The sequence below is a fragment of the Gymnoscopelus microlampas genome, assembly GCF_963454915.1.
Source record: "Gymnoscopelus microlampas genome assembly, chromosome: 1".
In the NCBI taxonomy this organism is placed as follows: Eukaryota; Metazoa; Chordata; class Actinopteri; order Myctophiformes; family Myctophidae; genus Gymnoscopelus; species Gymnoscopelus microlampas.
The window spans coordinates 40,388,855-40,402,443 of NC_139962.1; the positions used below are offsets into that span (position 1 = coordinate 40,388,855).

The 13,589-nt window shown below is 39.6% G+C and overlaps 1 protein-coding gene across 1 annotated transcript in view; it reads left to right on the forward strand.

Moving 5' to 3' along the window:
• Positions 1–1,541: 1,541 nt before the first annotated feature.
• Positions 1,542–13,589, forward strand: part of serinc4 (serine incorporator 4) — a gene marked incomplete at its 5' end in the record, with an annotated part of 19,181 nt that continues 7,133 nt past the window's right edge. Inside the window, 6 exons of the mRNA XM_084052270.1 lie at positions 1,542–1,610; positions 4,892–5,059; positions 6,195–6,373; positions 9,184–9,263; positions 11,988–12,081; positions 13,062–13,273. Coding sequence (XP_083908396.1) covers positions 1,542–1,610; positions 4,892–5,059; positions 6,195–6,373; positions 9,184–9,263; positions 11,988–12,081; positions 13,062–13,273 — 802 coding nt within the window. The remainder of the gene's footprint in view (positions 1,611–4,891; positions 5,060–6,194; positions 6,374–9,183; positions 9,264–11,987; positions 12,082–13,061; positions 13,274–13,589) is intronic.

Here is a 13,589-nt window from a genome sequence, read left to right on the forward strand (position 1 = left end):
ACTGAACTACGTCAGGATTATCCAGGCGCACTGCCCAGCATACTAACCCAAATCTAATCTGCCCCTTCATACTCCCAGCCTCAGACATGGCTGATCCCCTGACACAGGTGACAGCCATGAGTCTATTTAAAATCAGTTCAGTTCAGTTCAGTTCAGTTCAGTTCAGTTGTATTTTCAGTTCCTTTGGACAAGTATACAAAATACAAAATAGATAAATATATATATATATATATATATATATATATATATATATATATATATATATATATAAAAATATGTATATGTACATACAATTCATTCATTTGGTTAATATATTTACACTAGTATTCATAATAATCATAGTATCAATCATAGCATTTGTCCGAGTCCCTGAAAAAGGGTTTGGGAGAAGCATTAAGCTTGTCGAGCCCAACCCTTAATAATAAAAATGCACTGTTTAGCATTTATTCATCTGAAAGTTTTTTTTTAAATATTGTGTATATATATGCATTTCTGATTGCATGTTTTCCTGGAATTCTTTAATGATAATGATAATGAATTTATTTGTACAGCGCTTTTCTAAACAATGTTCCAAAGTGCTTTACAGACATGTCAAAACAAACAACCAAACAATAGTAACAACATGAAACAACAATATACAGCAATAGAATTAGAATAGTCGGGTGCTTGTACCCTCTTAGTGCAGATTCCATTACAGACAGCCTGGATCCAGTATAGCCCACCATTCGCAATGCTTCTGGGTCGTAGTGTAATGAGACTTGGTAGGATTATGGATGTGGCCTCTTTTTAATAAACAGGAATGTCACAGAGCTGGATGAGGTAGGATGCCTGACAATGTAGGAAAGTGTGAGGTGTCAGATGTCATCTGGGAATCATGTCAGATAATTCCTTAATATTTAAATGGGATTACTAGGAAGTATTGGCCAACCCCATTGTATTGTGGGAAAAGCGGACTGGTGCTACTGGTGTGAAAACCCTGGGGGAAGGGAGGGACAGATGGGACTCACACATGGTTCCTGTCCTCTTCCTACTTTCCTCTCCCTCTCTCCCTCCCCCCTCACAGCTCTGCCTAATCTGACCGGGTAGAGCGGTGGATGATGGGGGAGGGCATTGGGCATTCACCACCACCTCTCCCTCTCCTCTGGCAGCTCCCAAGACTAATACAGAGCCAAACTTCACAGGATATGGGCAAAAAACAACTTCATCCCTTAAAGTTGTGTTGAGAGTTACTGCAGTTGGACCGGAGGCTGATGCTGAGATCCCACCACTAAAAGGATTCTAGGTGGACAAGCTTTACTGATAATCCATCTGACAACGTGATTGGGACACAAGAAAAAAGATCTATTGGAGTCACTGGAACTTGGGCTGCTGTACTTTGGGCTTCCATTTGTGAACAAAAGCCTCTTATTGTAGGATTTATCCGCTCCTCTGTTTGGATTATGGCCTCTTTACAGGAACTTTGACAAATCTAGGTTTGTTAATGCTGGAAGGTCTTCGGACAAATGTAGTGGTTGGCAAGGAAAAGCAGTTACAGAACCACAATGTCGGCCACGCAAGGGAAGAGCCGAAGTGGTGCCTACAGCTACTTCCTAAACATGCTAGCCTATCAGGTGAGACCAGAGGACCCTCAGCTCAGGCCATGGTTATGACATGTTTCATATTGTTGCTGTCAGGTGGAAAGACATTTTCAAAACCATTACTTTTCTGAAAAAAATAAAAATAAACCTGTGTTCCAATGGATCCATTGTAGTTCGGGTTATTTAGTCACAAGCGCTTGTTAAAACGTTTCATTGGTTATATATTTATAAAACTCTCAGACAGACTTAACCACTTACTTTCAACCTGGCATCCTTGTTTTGGGCATGTCATTATCGGTAAATATTTGCACACTTTTTCAAAAATACAGGAAATAGCATTATCTACAATCATCGTGACAGTTGTAGATTGGATATTTTCACTATTTTTGTGTGACTGTGTCATACAACAGAGTATAAAATAGGGCATTCATTTATTAAGAAACTAAAAGATTAAATATGTAGATATAAAGTTTCTGCCGACAGCGACAATATCATTATGTAAGGAGTGATGTTTTTAAGTATAACATAACAGTGTTTTAATTCAGCATCTGAATAATGTCATATGCAGATAGAATACCGACAGAAGGTCACTCTGTAGCAATTTGAAATGCTTTTTTTTTTTTTTTGCTAAATTTATTTCCAAAAGATTCAGATGTTGGTGTGTGTTGAAGTATCTTGTGATGCATAATAAGTCTGGTGATTCACTCTATGTTGTGTGTTTCAAAACACACACCTACTTTTAGTTATGATTATGAATTAACACGCGAAAGTCTTAGGGATTTTATGATGTACAGCACTGAGATACTTTTGTAGGTCAGTGCTTTCTTCTGTTTTATAATACAGTGTCAGCCAAATGGATCGAAACATCAGCGTGTTTAATTAACGTCATTTTGGTATTCAAAGGCCTCAAAGGTGTTTAGTTTCCCATTTTTAGTGAATGGAGGTTTAACATGTTTTATAAACACAGTGGAGGCCTATGAACATTAGCCAAAAAGTATTTTATAGCTCTGAGTGTTAAAATACAAACATAATTATGCTTGATCTGTTTTTAAATCAAATGATCACTAAAAAGATGGGCAGGATGTGTTATTTGTACAAAAAAGAAAAGAAATTGCAAGCAAAACAAGGTACTGTATACTAGATTCTTCAAACCAGATTGTTTATACTGTTACAGCATCCCATACATTGCATACCATTGTCCCAAATATCCCACCCACTGTCAATTAATTTGACTTTTCAGAAAATTACAACCTGGACTTTCAAACACTCCATTATCTTTATGTTTGGCCAACACTGCCCTGAGTTAAGTAAAGCTTATAGCAGTTATAATTGGGTCTGACTATTAATCCTGTATTAAGGGCACTTAACTGGGCCAGAGGACAGACAGACAGAGGTGCTGAAAGTTCGCCCTGACTGCAGAGGCTATACAGAATGAAAAGAATGTTACCTCAACATTTATAATTTATCATTAAGCCCTTTAAAAAATATACTGCTGCAGCATCCTGTTACTCTATCTTTGAAAGACGTAGTCACCTTTTTCACTCTTTTTTTTTTACTACATTTTTATCCCACGATTTTGTAACCCTTATTTTTCACCCGGTGCCAATTTTCTAAGTGATCCTGGGCGCTACACTCCCCTCACCAGCCTTGGGAGGCCAGGGCCGAGCTCATGCCTCCTTCAATGCATGAGAGCCAACTGACCTTCTTGTCACCTGACAGGGGGGAGTTTCCCTGGTTGGACGTAGCGCGTGGAAGGAACACGTTATTCCAACCAGTACCCTTCTCCTCCATCAGGCGCCCCGACTGTCATGGGGGAGGCGGTATAGCAATAAAGTCGTTTTTCAAGTACATTTTTTCAAAAATAGTCGATCTACAAGTTCACAGCATGTCACAACTCGACACATTGTGAGCTATTATATGCTATCTTTGCGGAATATTTGCCCCCAGAATAGGCATTCTAGGGTTCATGTAGTTAGTTTCTGAAGCGCCTTTCTATACATCAATGAGAAGATGCTAAATATTCCTCCTTGGATTATGATTTTTAAAATTGTTTATTTTATTTGGAAAATGCAGTGGACAATCGTTCTTCATATCCCATGTACAAAAAAATCCGTAGTGCAATTCCAAAAGTTTTTGTTTTTTTCCCCCCTTTTTCCGTGATGCCCTTTTTTTCAAGTGCTCCCAGTCATGTTGGGAACAAGATTTAGGATTCAGTTTGTTTATAGGTATTCCAATGTCTCCTATTAGTTCTCACTTTCTCCACCTTCTTCAGATATAGTATGTTCCCGTTCCCTATATGATCGTATACGTATACAGTGGATTTTTGCCTCGTCCAAGTAAGACATCACATTACAGGGGTGTACTCACAGATTTTAAATTCTTCTGGATTATGATTTTAACTGGATTATAGCTTGCACGTGATGAGTAATATATGTATCTATGGACTGCATTGCATGAGCGTACATATGTATAATACATTCAGCAGTCACAGAGGTATAAGAGCCAGTCATATACACAGTAATCAGTGGAAGTAGACTTTGTTATCAGACAAATGGTCTTTTTGTTATGGGTCCTCGGGTTTAATTCGGGATAAGAGATGACTGGCAACGGCTTCCATTTTTTTGAATGAGAACCAGACACATGGTTTTTGGTTCTGTAGATTAATCTGCCAAACCTCAATCGCACTCATATTCTCTCATTACTCTCCAAACAAACAACCATCATACCAGACTGTTAATCTCCCAGGAAGGATAACTACAGTATGACGCCTCAGTCTCTCTTTCACTGCCATGAACAAATAGGTAAACACTAACAGCAAACAGACACCTGTCTCCCTTGGTGTCAAGTGCTGTTTACTTTAGACACAGATGAAATGGATTTAAATCAAGTTCAAGTCAGTCTATCGTCATTTATCCTCATATACAGGTATACAGCTGAACAAAATGCTGTTCATCACAGACCAAGGTGCTAACACAAAATCATGAAACATCATGCTGCACAGGAAATAAAATTATAAACAATAACAGGTCAACTTATTTTGAGAGTACTGTGTAATACTGGGACACAAGAAAAACAATTACCACAAAAATCTATTTCCACAGCTTTTATGGCATCATTTAAGTTGTCTTGTCTTGTCTCTTCTGCTTTATTGGATGGCATGTGACAGAGGTCCTGAGCCACATTTTCTAAAGAAGGACAACATGTAGTGTGTAGTCGGTGGTGTAGTTGAGCTACCATGACACTGAGGGATATACTGTACATTTATTTGTGTATGGACCCTTTTAGAGCTGTAACTCTTCTCCTCCTCTGCTCAGATATGCTGCTGCTGTGGGCCTGCTCCGTGCTCGCTGTGCTGCTCCTTCTGCCCACCCGTGAAGTCATCGTCCAGCACGCGGGTCATGTATACCCTCTTCCACATAATGGCCTGTACCGTCTCCTGCCTCATGCTGTCCCGCAACGTCAATGAGCTTCTCAGGGAAAATGTGAGTCAAAGATGATGAAATGATTCACTTGACAAATCAGTGATACCCATTTAGGTATTCAATTTGATATAGAATGTAAAACAAATTCACCTGGGAGTGCAAACCCTACTTGCGCCAATACCTCTAGCTCTACATCTCTCAATTTTGACCTTGGCATTTGACCTTTTAGACCCAAAACGTAATATTCTCTTCGGGGCAGTGTACTGACCATCATTCCAAGTGTCATGACAACTCTCAAGTTATCTTGCTAACACTCACTAACAAACACACACACACACACACACACACACACACACACACACACACACACACACACACCCACACACACACACACACACACACACACACACACACACACACACACACAATTTTACTCTTTTTATCTTTTTTTGCTATTTTATTTTGTCTTTGTGGAGGCATCTCGCCCCCCATCTCCAATCGGTAATGTTAAAAACCTCTGGCCAAGTCAAAAACCTTGGTGCATGGACTTAGACCTGAAGTTAAACAGACACATAACACAATCACAAAGTCAGCCTTCTATCACCTCAAAAATATAGCACAGGTTAAATGACTTATGTCTCAGCAAGATCTAGAAAAAGTTGTGGAGCATATCACTCCAGTTCTTAAATCCTTACACTGGCTCCCTGTGTGTCAAATAATTGATTTAGAAATACTACTGTTGGTCTATAAAGCTTTGAATGGTTTACGGCCAAAATACATTTCTGATCTTGTTCGATATCATGAACCATCAATATCTCTCAGGTCATATGGGAAGGTCTGCTTTCTGTCCCTAAAACCAAAAATAAATTGTGGTTAGCAGCATTTAGTTTTATGCACTGGAACAAACTCCCAGAAACTGCAGGTCTGCTGCCACTCTTATTTCTTTTAAAGCACGACTAAAGACCTTTCTGTTTGCTGCTGCTTTTGCTTGAGTATTTTTCTTTTTCTTTCTCTTCTGCGATGTAATTGTATCTGTTATTTTTTACTTCTTTTGTTTTATGCATCCTAATGTAATTGTGTTTCCTTTGCTCGATGTTCTGTGAAAAGCACATTGAATGACCTTGTTGTTGAAATGTGCTATTCAAATAAAACTGCCATGCCACCATGAGTCAATGAATGTCTGTGCATATTTCAGGTGCCTTTCTTCAACATGGTGTGTGACCAGGCCCATGGTGGAGGGCACTGTGAGATGTTGGTGGGCTACTCAGCTGTCTACAGAGTCTGCTTTGGAACTGCTTGCTTCTACCTGATGATGGCAGTCTTACTCATAGACGTGAAGTCCAGCCAGGACTTCAGAGCTCTCATACACAATGGGTCAGTCAGTGTACCGTATCGTTGCTGTCGGGCAGAAACCTTAATTGTATCTCCATATTTAAAATGTTAATGTATTTTCGTCACTTAATGCCCTTCTTCGTTATACAAATCAAATGTAGTGAAAATAGCTGATCTACGAACTTGTAGACCTGCTGTTTTCACTATTTCAAAAGGTTTTCGTTCCCTTTCCTGAAAAGTTGCGGTTTTGGAAAAGGGCCCTATTTTCGCCGGTGCCTTACCCGTTGGCACTACCCACTACCCGTGAATTACGCACAAGGGAACTGGCACTGTCCCTAAACGGTATCTTACGGCCGCTGTACCCGCTATTCATTAAGCCAACTCCGCTGGGAGTCGAGCTTGGCGCACAGCGGCACGACATTCAGAGGTCTCCTTCTCGCCTAATTCTCCACGTATCTCTGTGATTCTGATTGTCCTATAATCAGTGTGAAGTGAGAGTGTCAATTCCTTGTGTCAATTGTGTTTATATAAGATGATAGTCTATTCAAAGCAGACAATGATTTATGCCGCACGTCGTGTGCAATGCCATTCGTTCCGTTCAGTTTCATTAATCCATTGCCCAGGAAATAATGAACGGATTACAATAATATAACATTCTCTATAATCAGCAACATGTGGGTGATAATTATGTTGTTCAAATATGGTTTTATTCAAAGGCAATCAAAGGCTACAGCGTATGAAGCAAACGTCAGGTATAGTGTCCAATGTTATCGGCGCCCCAGTGCGGCTGCAGAGTTCGTTTGATGATTCCAGAACACAAGTAGATTGCTGTAATTTAAAGTTCTCTATAACCAGCAATGTGTGAGTGATAATTCTGTGTATCAAATATAATTTTATTCCAAGGCAACGTCGCTCTTCCATGGCCATGGCACATGGTTTTATTATTGTAACGCCCAAACCACACCTATGCATAATGTAACGGGTAGCGCAGGTGTTTTAGGGATAAGGCTGGTGTCCGAAGATAGCAACTTTTGCCCTTGCGCAATGCTAAATCCCCAAATAGTGGGTTTAGCCACTCCGGGCTTAAATAGAGCCGGTTTCCACCCAACAGCGACGATATCTTAAATCACTGTAATCAAGTGTGTTTCGCTGGATTCAGAGTTACCTGCAACAGGGATTTGTTTACCTCAATAGCAGTCATAATACGATCACCTGTAGTCCAGCAAAACCAGGTTAATATTAATTCCACACAGAGTCAATGAATGTACTGTATATATTTATCGTCCAAGGTTCAAGATTTCTTTATTGTTCTTTTGTAGAGGTACACAAGATACACAAGAGTAAAAGTATTTTGTTCTGGTTTTGCAGACATTGTAACAGCAATAATAATCATATATATATACATCAAGTGGGGAAAAAAGGCGTAATCAAAGAATTTACATGTGTATATAAAAGCTGTTAAGTGCGACTGCATGTTTCATTCGAAGTATACTTTCTGTGATCTATTCCATTCCATTTACAATTTCTGCTCTTATCCAAAGTAGGCCTATACATAGTAACATAGTATTTGGTTTAACCCCAAAATAATAGCATTCATGCCAGTGAATATCTTTTAATACCTCAATGATTTCTATTTGGGGGAAAGGGGTTTCTCTCTCTGGTCACGTGACCTGACCTGACTGGTTGTCTATTTTAAGCTCCAGTCCATGGTGTCACACTTTCCATTCGCAGTTCATTAGAGCTGTGTCAGTGACGTGCCTGGGATTAGGACCTTGCTGGTCCTCACTAGTATAAATCTGCTCATAAGAGTCTTATCAATGCAGGGTGAACGGTTCGTGTCTGGGCCAAAGGTTTATCAAGCAGTGTTTAGTATAGGGGTCAGGGTCATGGAGTTGTAGTTACTTTTTCACCTGTATTTCTTTGGTTTGCCAATATTAAAGGACGACTTGACCCATTTTCAACCTATCTTCATATAATTGGTCCTCACTAATGCCCATGTGGTAAAAAAAAATCTACTCAATCTCTGTCTCAGAGGAGGGCTGTGGACAGTTCAGAAACCCACCTAGGCGCCTACCAGTGACATCATCGTTAGGCGGGTTTTTCTTTTCAAACAAGATTGACTTTTTTATTTGGATTCCCCATTGATGATGTCACTGGTAGGCAGATTTCTGAACTGTCCACAGCCCTCCTATGAGACACAGACCAAGTAGACAAATATGGTGCCATATTATCATGAGCATTAGTGAGGACCAATTATATGACAATAGGTTGAAAACGGGTGAAGTCGTCCTTTAACTATAATAACTCTGATCCACGCTAAACATAGATTTACATGCAGATAGAAACACCAAACAGCTATTTAGTATTGACTTCAAGTCCCAATCTAGGATTGTTTTGATCATATAAATGATATTCATATAATTTATCTATGAATACATTCTTAAAGAATTACATACCGTACCATTCTATAGTTTGAGATGTAGATTCATCACCAAAATGCCTCTGCCAGCCAGTTGCCATTTACATCCGTGTCTGTCTAGCATGTATTGAATGAAGGCTTTAAAGGAATTAAATGCACGTGTTTTGTGAGGTCATAGTGACCTTGATTTTTGACCAAACAAATTTTGTTTACATATATGACCCTTTAACTGACACCTTTTAACTGTTGTTCTTATTTTTGATATTTAGTTTTAGTTTTATTTATTTAGTTTTTTTTTGTTGTATAATTGCTTTTCTGTATTTTTAAGTTAAGAAAGGTGTTATATAAATAAAGTGTATTATTATTATTATTATCGTTATCATCATTAATATCACATACAGTAGCTAACATCCTTTTTTGTGTTGAAATACAGGTTCTGGTTTCTGAAGTTCATCACTCTTGTTGGAATGTGCACTGCTGCCTTCTTCATCCCAACAGAGTCATTCCTGCATGGTAAGCAACCACAAATGTCTAGACTAGACCACAACCACATAACCACAACATCCTTCAAATGTGGCTCAAGGACTCGAACCAAGCTCTTATATACCAAGCTCTTATATAATTATCATTATATAACTACAGTAAAACCATAATATATATAGCTATAACTATGTCATTCACCATTGTCTCTGTTATCTCTGCCAGGGCAAAAATAAATAAAAAACGGAATATTACTTGTCGGTTAAAAAGATTCAGAAAAAGTAGCTGGCCCCCCTCAAAAGCTCTGGGTTAGTAATTCCTTAATTACTGACAGCAAGGCTATGTCTGATGTTTTAATGGTCACTTTAAAAGGGCTGGTCACCTTTTCGATTAGGTAGGTAGGTAGGTACTTTATTCATTCCGAGGAGAAATTAAGGTGTTACAGCAGCTCTCATAGAGACATCAGTAAAAACACATTATGATAATAAAAACATCTGAAATAGGCATCTAAGCATAGTCAACCTACAATATAAAAAATTACAGACCAAACACTACTAAAGAGTCCGATGGCTTGCATCCCACATCCCTCATCCTAAACAACCTGATCAGCCTGATCAAGCCAACCAGATGAGGAGTTGTACAGTCTTATTGAAGCAGGCAGAAAAGATCTCCTATAGCGCTCCTTCTTGCAACTTGGGGTTTAGCAACAGTCTGTTGCTAAAGGAGCAAAACCTTGCCTCCTCAGCACGAGATGCTCAGGAGGTGGCTGGTCCTCTGGCTTATTTTGACTTCTCACCTGTCCAGCTCCCTGATGTGCTGCGGGCACTGACCTCTTTGGACCCAAACAAGTCCTCTGGGCTGGATGGCCCTATCACAGACATTTTTAATCTCTTGTTATGTACACAGAAGTTATCTCACAACTGGAAACAAGCTTATGTCTCACCTCTACTCAAGGCTTGTGACCCGTTAGATGTAAATAACTACAGGCCTATATCTAATCTCTCGGCTTTGGCTAAGATTTTAGAGTCCCTTATATCAACACAAATCAAAAGTTATTTTGGTTCTCTTAAGATTCTAAACTCTATGCTGTCTGTAGTACGATGTACGGTGACGGCCTGTCTAAATGTATTAGACGATGTCAGGGCTGCTCTAGAGAAAAAAATCCTTTGTGTCACTTTATTTATTTATCTGTCCAAGGCGTTCAATACTGTGGTGTAGATCAACACATTTTGCTTGATTTTCTTTCTAATGTTGGTATGCAACATACTGTGATGGGTTGGTTTCGGATCTATTTATTGGGACAAGGAAGTTCCCCAGGTTTCGGGTTTGGGGCCGTTACTGTTTATTCTTATAAGTATGATAACAACCTCAACTTTAAACATCATGTTGATCTTTTGGCTAAGAAACAAAAATGTACACATTTTTTTTTCCTAGATTGAAATCATGTTTTTTTTCGTACTTCTCGTAAGCAGTTGGTTAATAGTCAGTTTTTATCTCAACTTGTCTATGGTGGCACTGTCTACCAATTTGCCTGTCCGACCACATTAGCCAAACTTGACCCCTTGTATCATGCTGCACTGAGATTCGTCATAAACTCTTCTTTTAGAACGCATCATTGTGTCCTTAACTCCTTTATTGATTGGTCTTCTTTGTCAATTTGCAAGCTGCAGCAGTGGTACATTTTTATTTTTAAAACTCTGCGTGATCATCTCCTGGCTTACATTTGCAAAACAATTGTTTTAGTTAGATTTTTTTAGGCAGGCAGGCAAAAGAGCCTCTCCTTCTTTGGCCCTTGGTCATGGAACGACCTCCAGTCGAGACTCAAATTGTTATCACTAATTCCTCTTTGGAGTTTTAAAAAGCTTACCACTGAAGCTCTTTCCAGTTGCTGTTTCTGTTTCGATTGACGTGTAGCCCCTTTTAATTCTCTAATGTCTTAGACTCAATTCTCTGATTTCTTTATTTTATTTTACGTTGGTGAGCATTGTCGGTAGTCTGTCAGTCATATGGCTGTGCTTTGTATTGTTTTGTCCATAACAATTTTTATTTTTGTATTTGTGTGACATAACTGCCTCTTGGCCAGTTCTTTCTTGTAAAATACACCTATGTATCACTATTTTTACTGGTTAAATGATGACCATATTATGTGCATAGTGGTCAAAATCTATGGCTCTGGACAACCGGATCTCCATATATGCCTATATGGGCGTATCGGGTGTGCCTGAGTGACATGCCTATATATGAGCGTATCGTATTTGTTTATGGTTATGTCTGAGTCCTAGTGACATGCCTATATATGGGCGCTTCGGATTTGTTTGGTTGTGTGCACGCCTCCTCTCTCTGTTCACCAGTATCCTATCATAATGAAGCTGCTTAAAATAAATACGTTCTATAAAAAACTTTACTTTACTGTTCTGCATTCAATCAATGCAACTTCCTTTGCATCCCACTAGAGGGTGATGTATACTCAATTATTAGAACTTGCAATGGTCTGATTTCTTATCATGATTTATTAGATCATAAGAAGTCTAAGAAGTTTGTTTTGGAACAGTTAAAATCATATTGTGATACAAGCCTTATCAGATCTGTTATAATTTACATCTCTCTTATCTCTCTAAAGTACTATGGTGCAATTACATACTAGATAAAACAATAAGGATTGATGGTAGCGGTGCTGTTTTTCTTTTCTGCTTTTTTTCTTGCATATATTTTTATCTGATCTGTTAAGATTTACAAATGTCTCTCTCCCTCTCTCAGCGTGGCATTATGTAGGTGTGGTTGGAGGATTTTCCTTCATTCTCATCCAGCTCATCCTCATCACAGCTTTCGCACACACCTGGAACAAGAACTGGTGAGTGGTGGTGCGGTTGGCTTGGGGGACAGAGGGTGGATGGTACTGTACATGTAGGATGTGTAGGAGGGTAGGCGGCTGTGGAATAAATCCACACAGATGGATACTACTGGAAGACACGTCAAAATTAACACAAGGCAAGGCTGTGTCTACCAGTCTTGTAGACTGTCATATATTACAATGTACAGTCAAATGTACCAGCCTCTTGGAGTGTTTCAAAAGCTTATATGGTGCTGGATCACATCTGGAGAAGTCGTGATCTCTGTTCATTTCTCCACTTTGCTGTGGATTCATATTTTGTGCAGCAAGGCTGTAAATCATATGAGCTTCCTTTCACCACGTCTCACCTGTATTGCCTACCCTTCCTTCCTTCCATCCCCCCTTCCTTCCTTCCTTCCTTCAAATTCTTTCTTTCTTTCTTTTCATTTCATTTCTTGCCCAGTCTTTCTCTACTACTTTTGTATTTTCTTTCCACTTGTTCTTTGATCTTCTGTCTCCTGATTCCTCCTTTATTCTGCATCGCAGTCTCATCGTATGATCGTCATGTTGTTCCCAGATGTTAGATATTGTTACTCAGTCTTCATGATCCTGTGTTGCTCCTGCCGCTGTGTTTCTGAAACACTGTGAGCCGCCACTGAACACTTTTTTACACTACACAGTTGTACTATCAACAGCTAAGAGGGCTTTTCTGGAGCTGCTCCAAGGCAAACAGTGCACTAAGGATGGCCCGGGGGTTACATCTCCAAGATACTATTGCTCCTTTCTGGGTTTTCAGGTCAGGTGTGTTGTGTTTATGAATAGATGTCTTGCTTTAGTCAGACTGTATATGTTAGCTCAGGACTGGGTGCGCTGTTCTATGACGTAGCATATTGGATATATATATATATATATATATATATATATATATTGGAAACAGGGGTTGGTGCTCAGAATAGATTTCATAAACATCCGATTCACTGCATCTCTGGTGTTGCCCTTAGGTTGACGGGAGCTGCAGAGAACAAACGCTGGTATCTGGCGGTGATGTGCGCCACACTGTTCTTCTACACCATCGCCTCCATGTCCTTCACCTTCATGTATAAGTACTACACGCACCCGATTGCTTGCCATTTCAACAAGGCCCTGCTTTGGACCAACCTGGGACTTTGTTTCATCATGTCCTTCATAGCAATCACGCCATGTGTGCAGCAGAGTGAGTTTGCAGGGCACGGCCCCGGATTGTACAAGCACAAGCACACACTGCACCACACACTGCAGTGTATGTGTTTATGATGTCTGTCATCTCCTTCGCCATGGTGAAATAACACTTAGTGCATCTCCAGCTAAGTAAATATCTCTGTGATGAAGAGAGTTCTGGCACACACAATAATAATTACATGAAGGCTAATATTATACGTTTCTCACTGTAACGATCCAAACCTCCTTTTTCTTCACTTGTCTGGGCGTTATCTCCCACACACTTATACACACACCACTACCTGTGTGTGCGTGTGTGTGTGTGTGTGTGC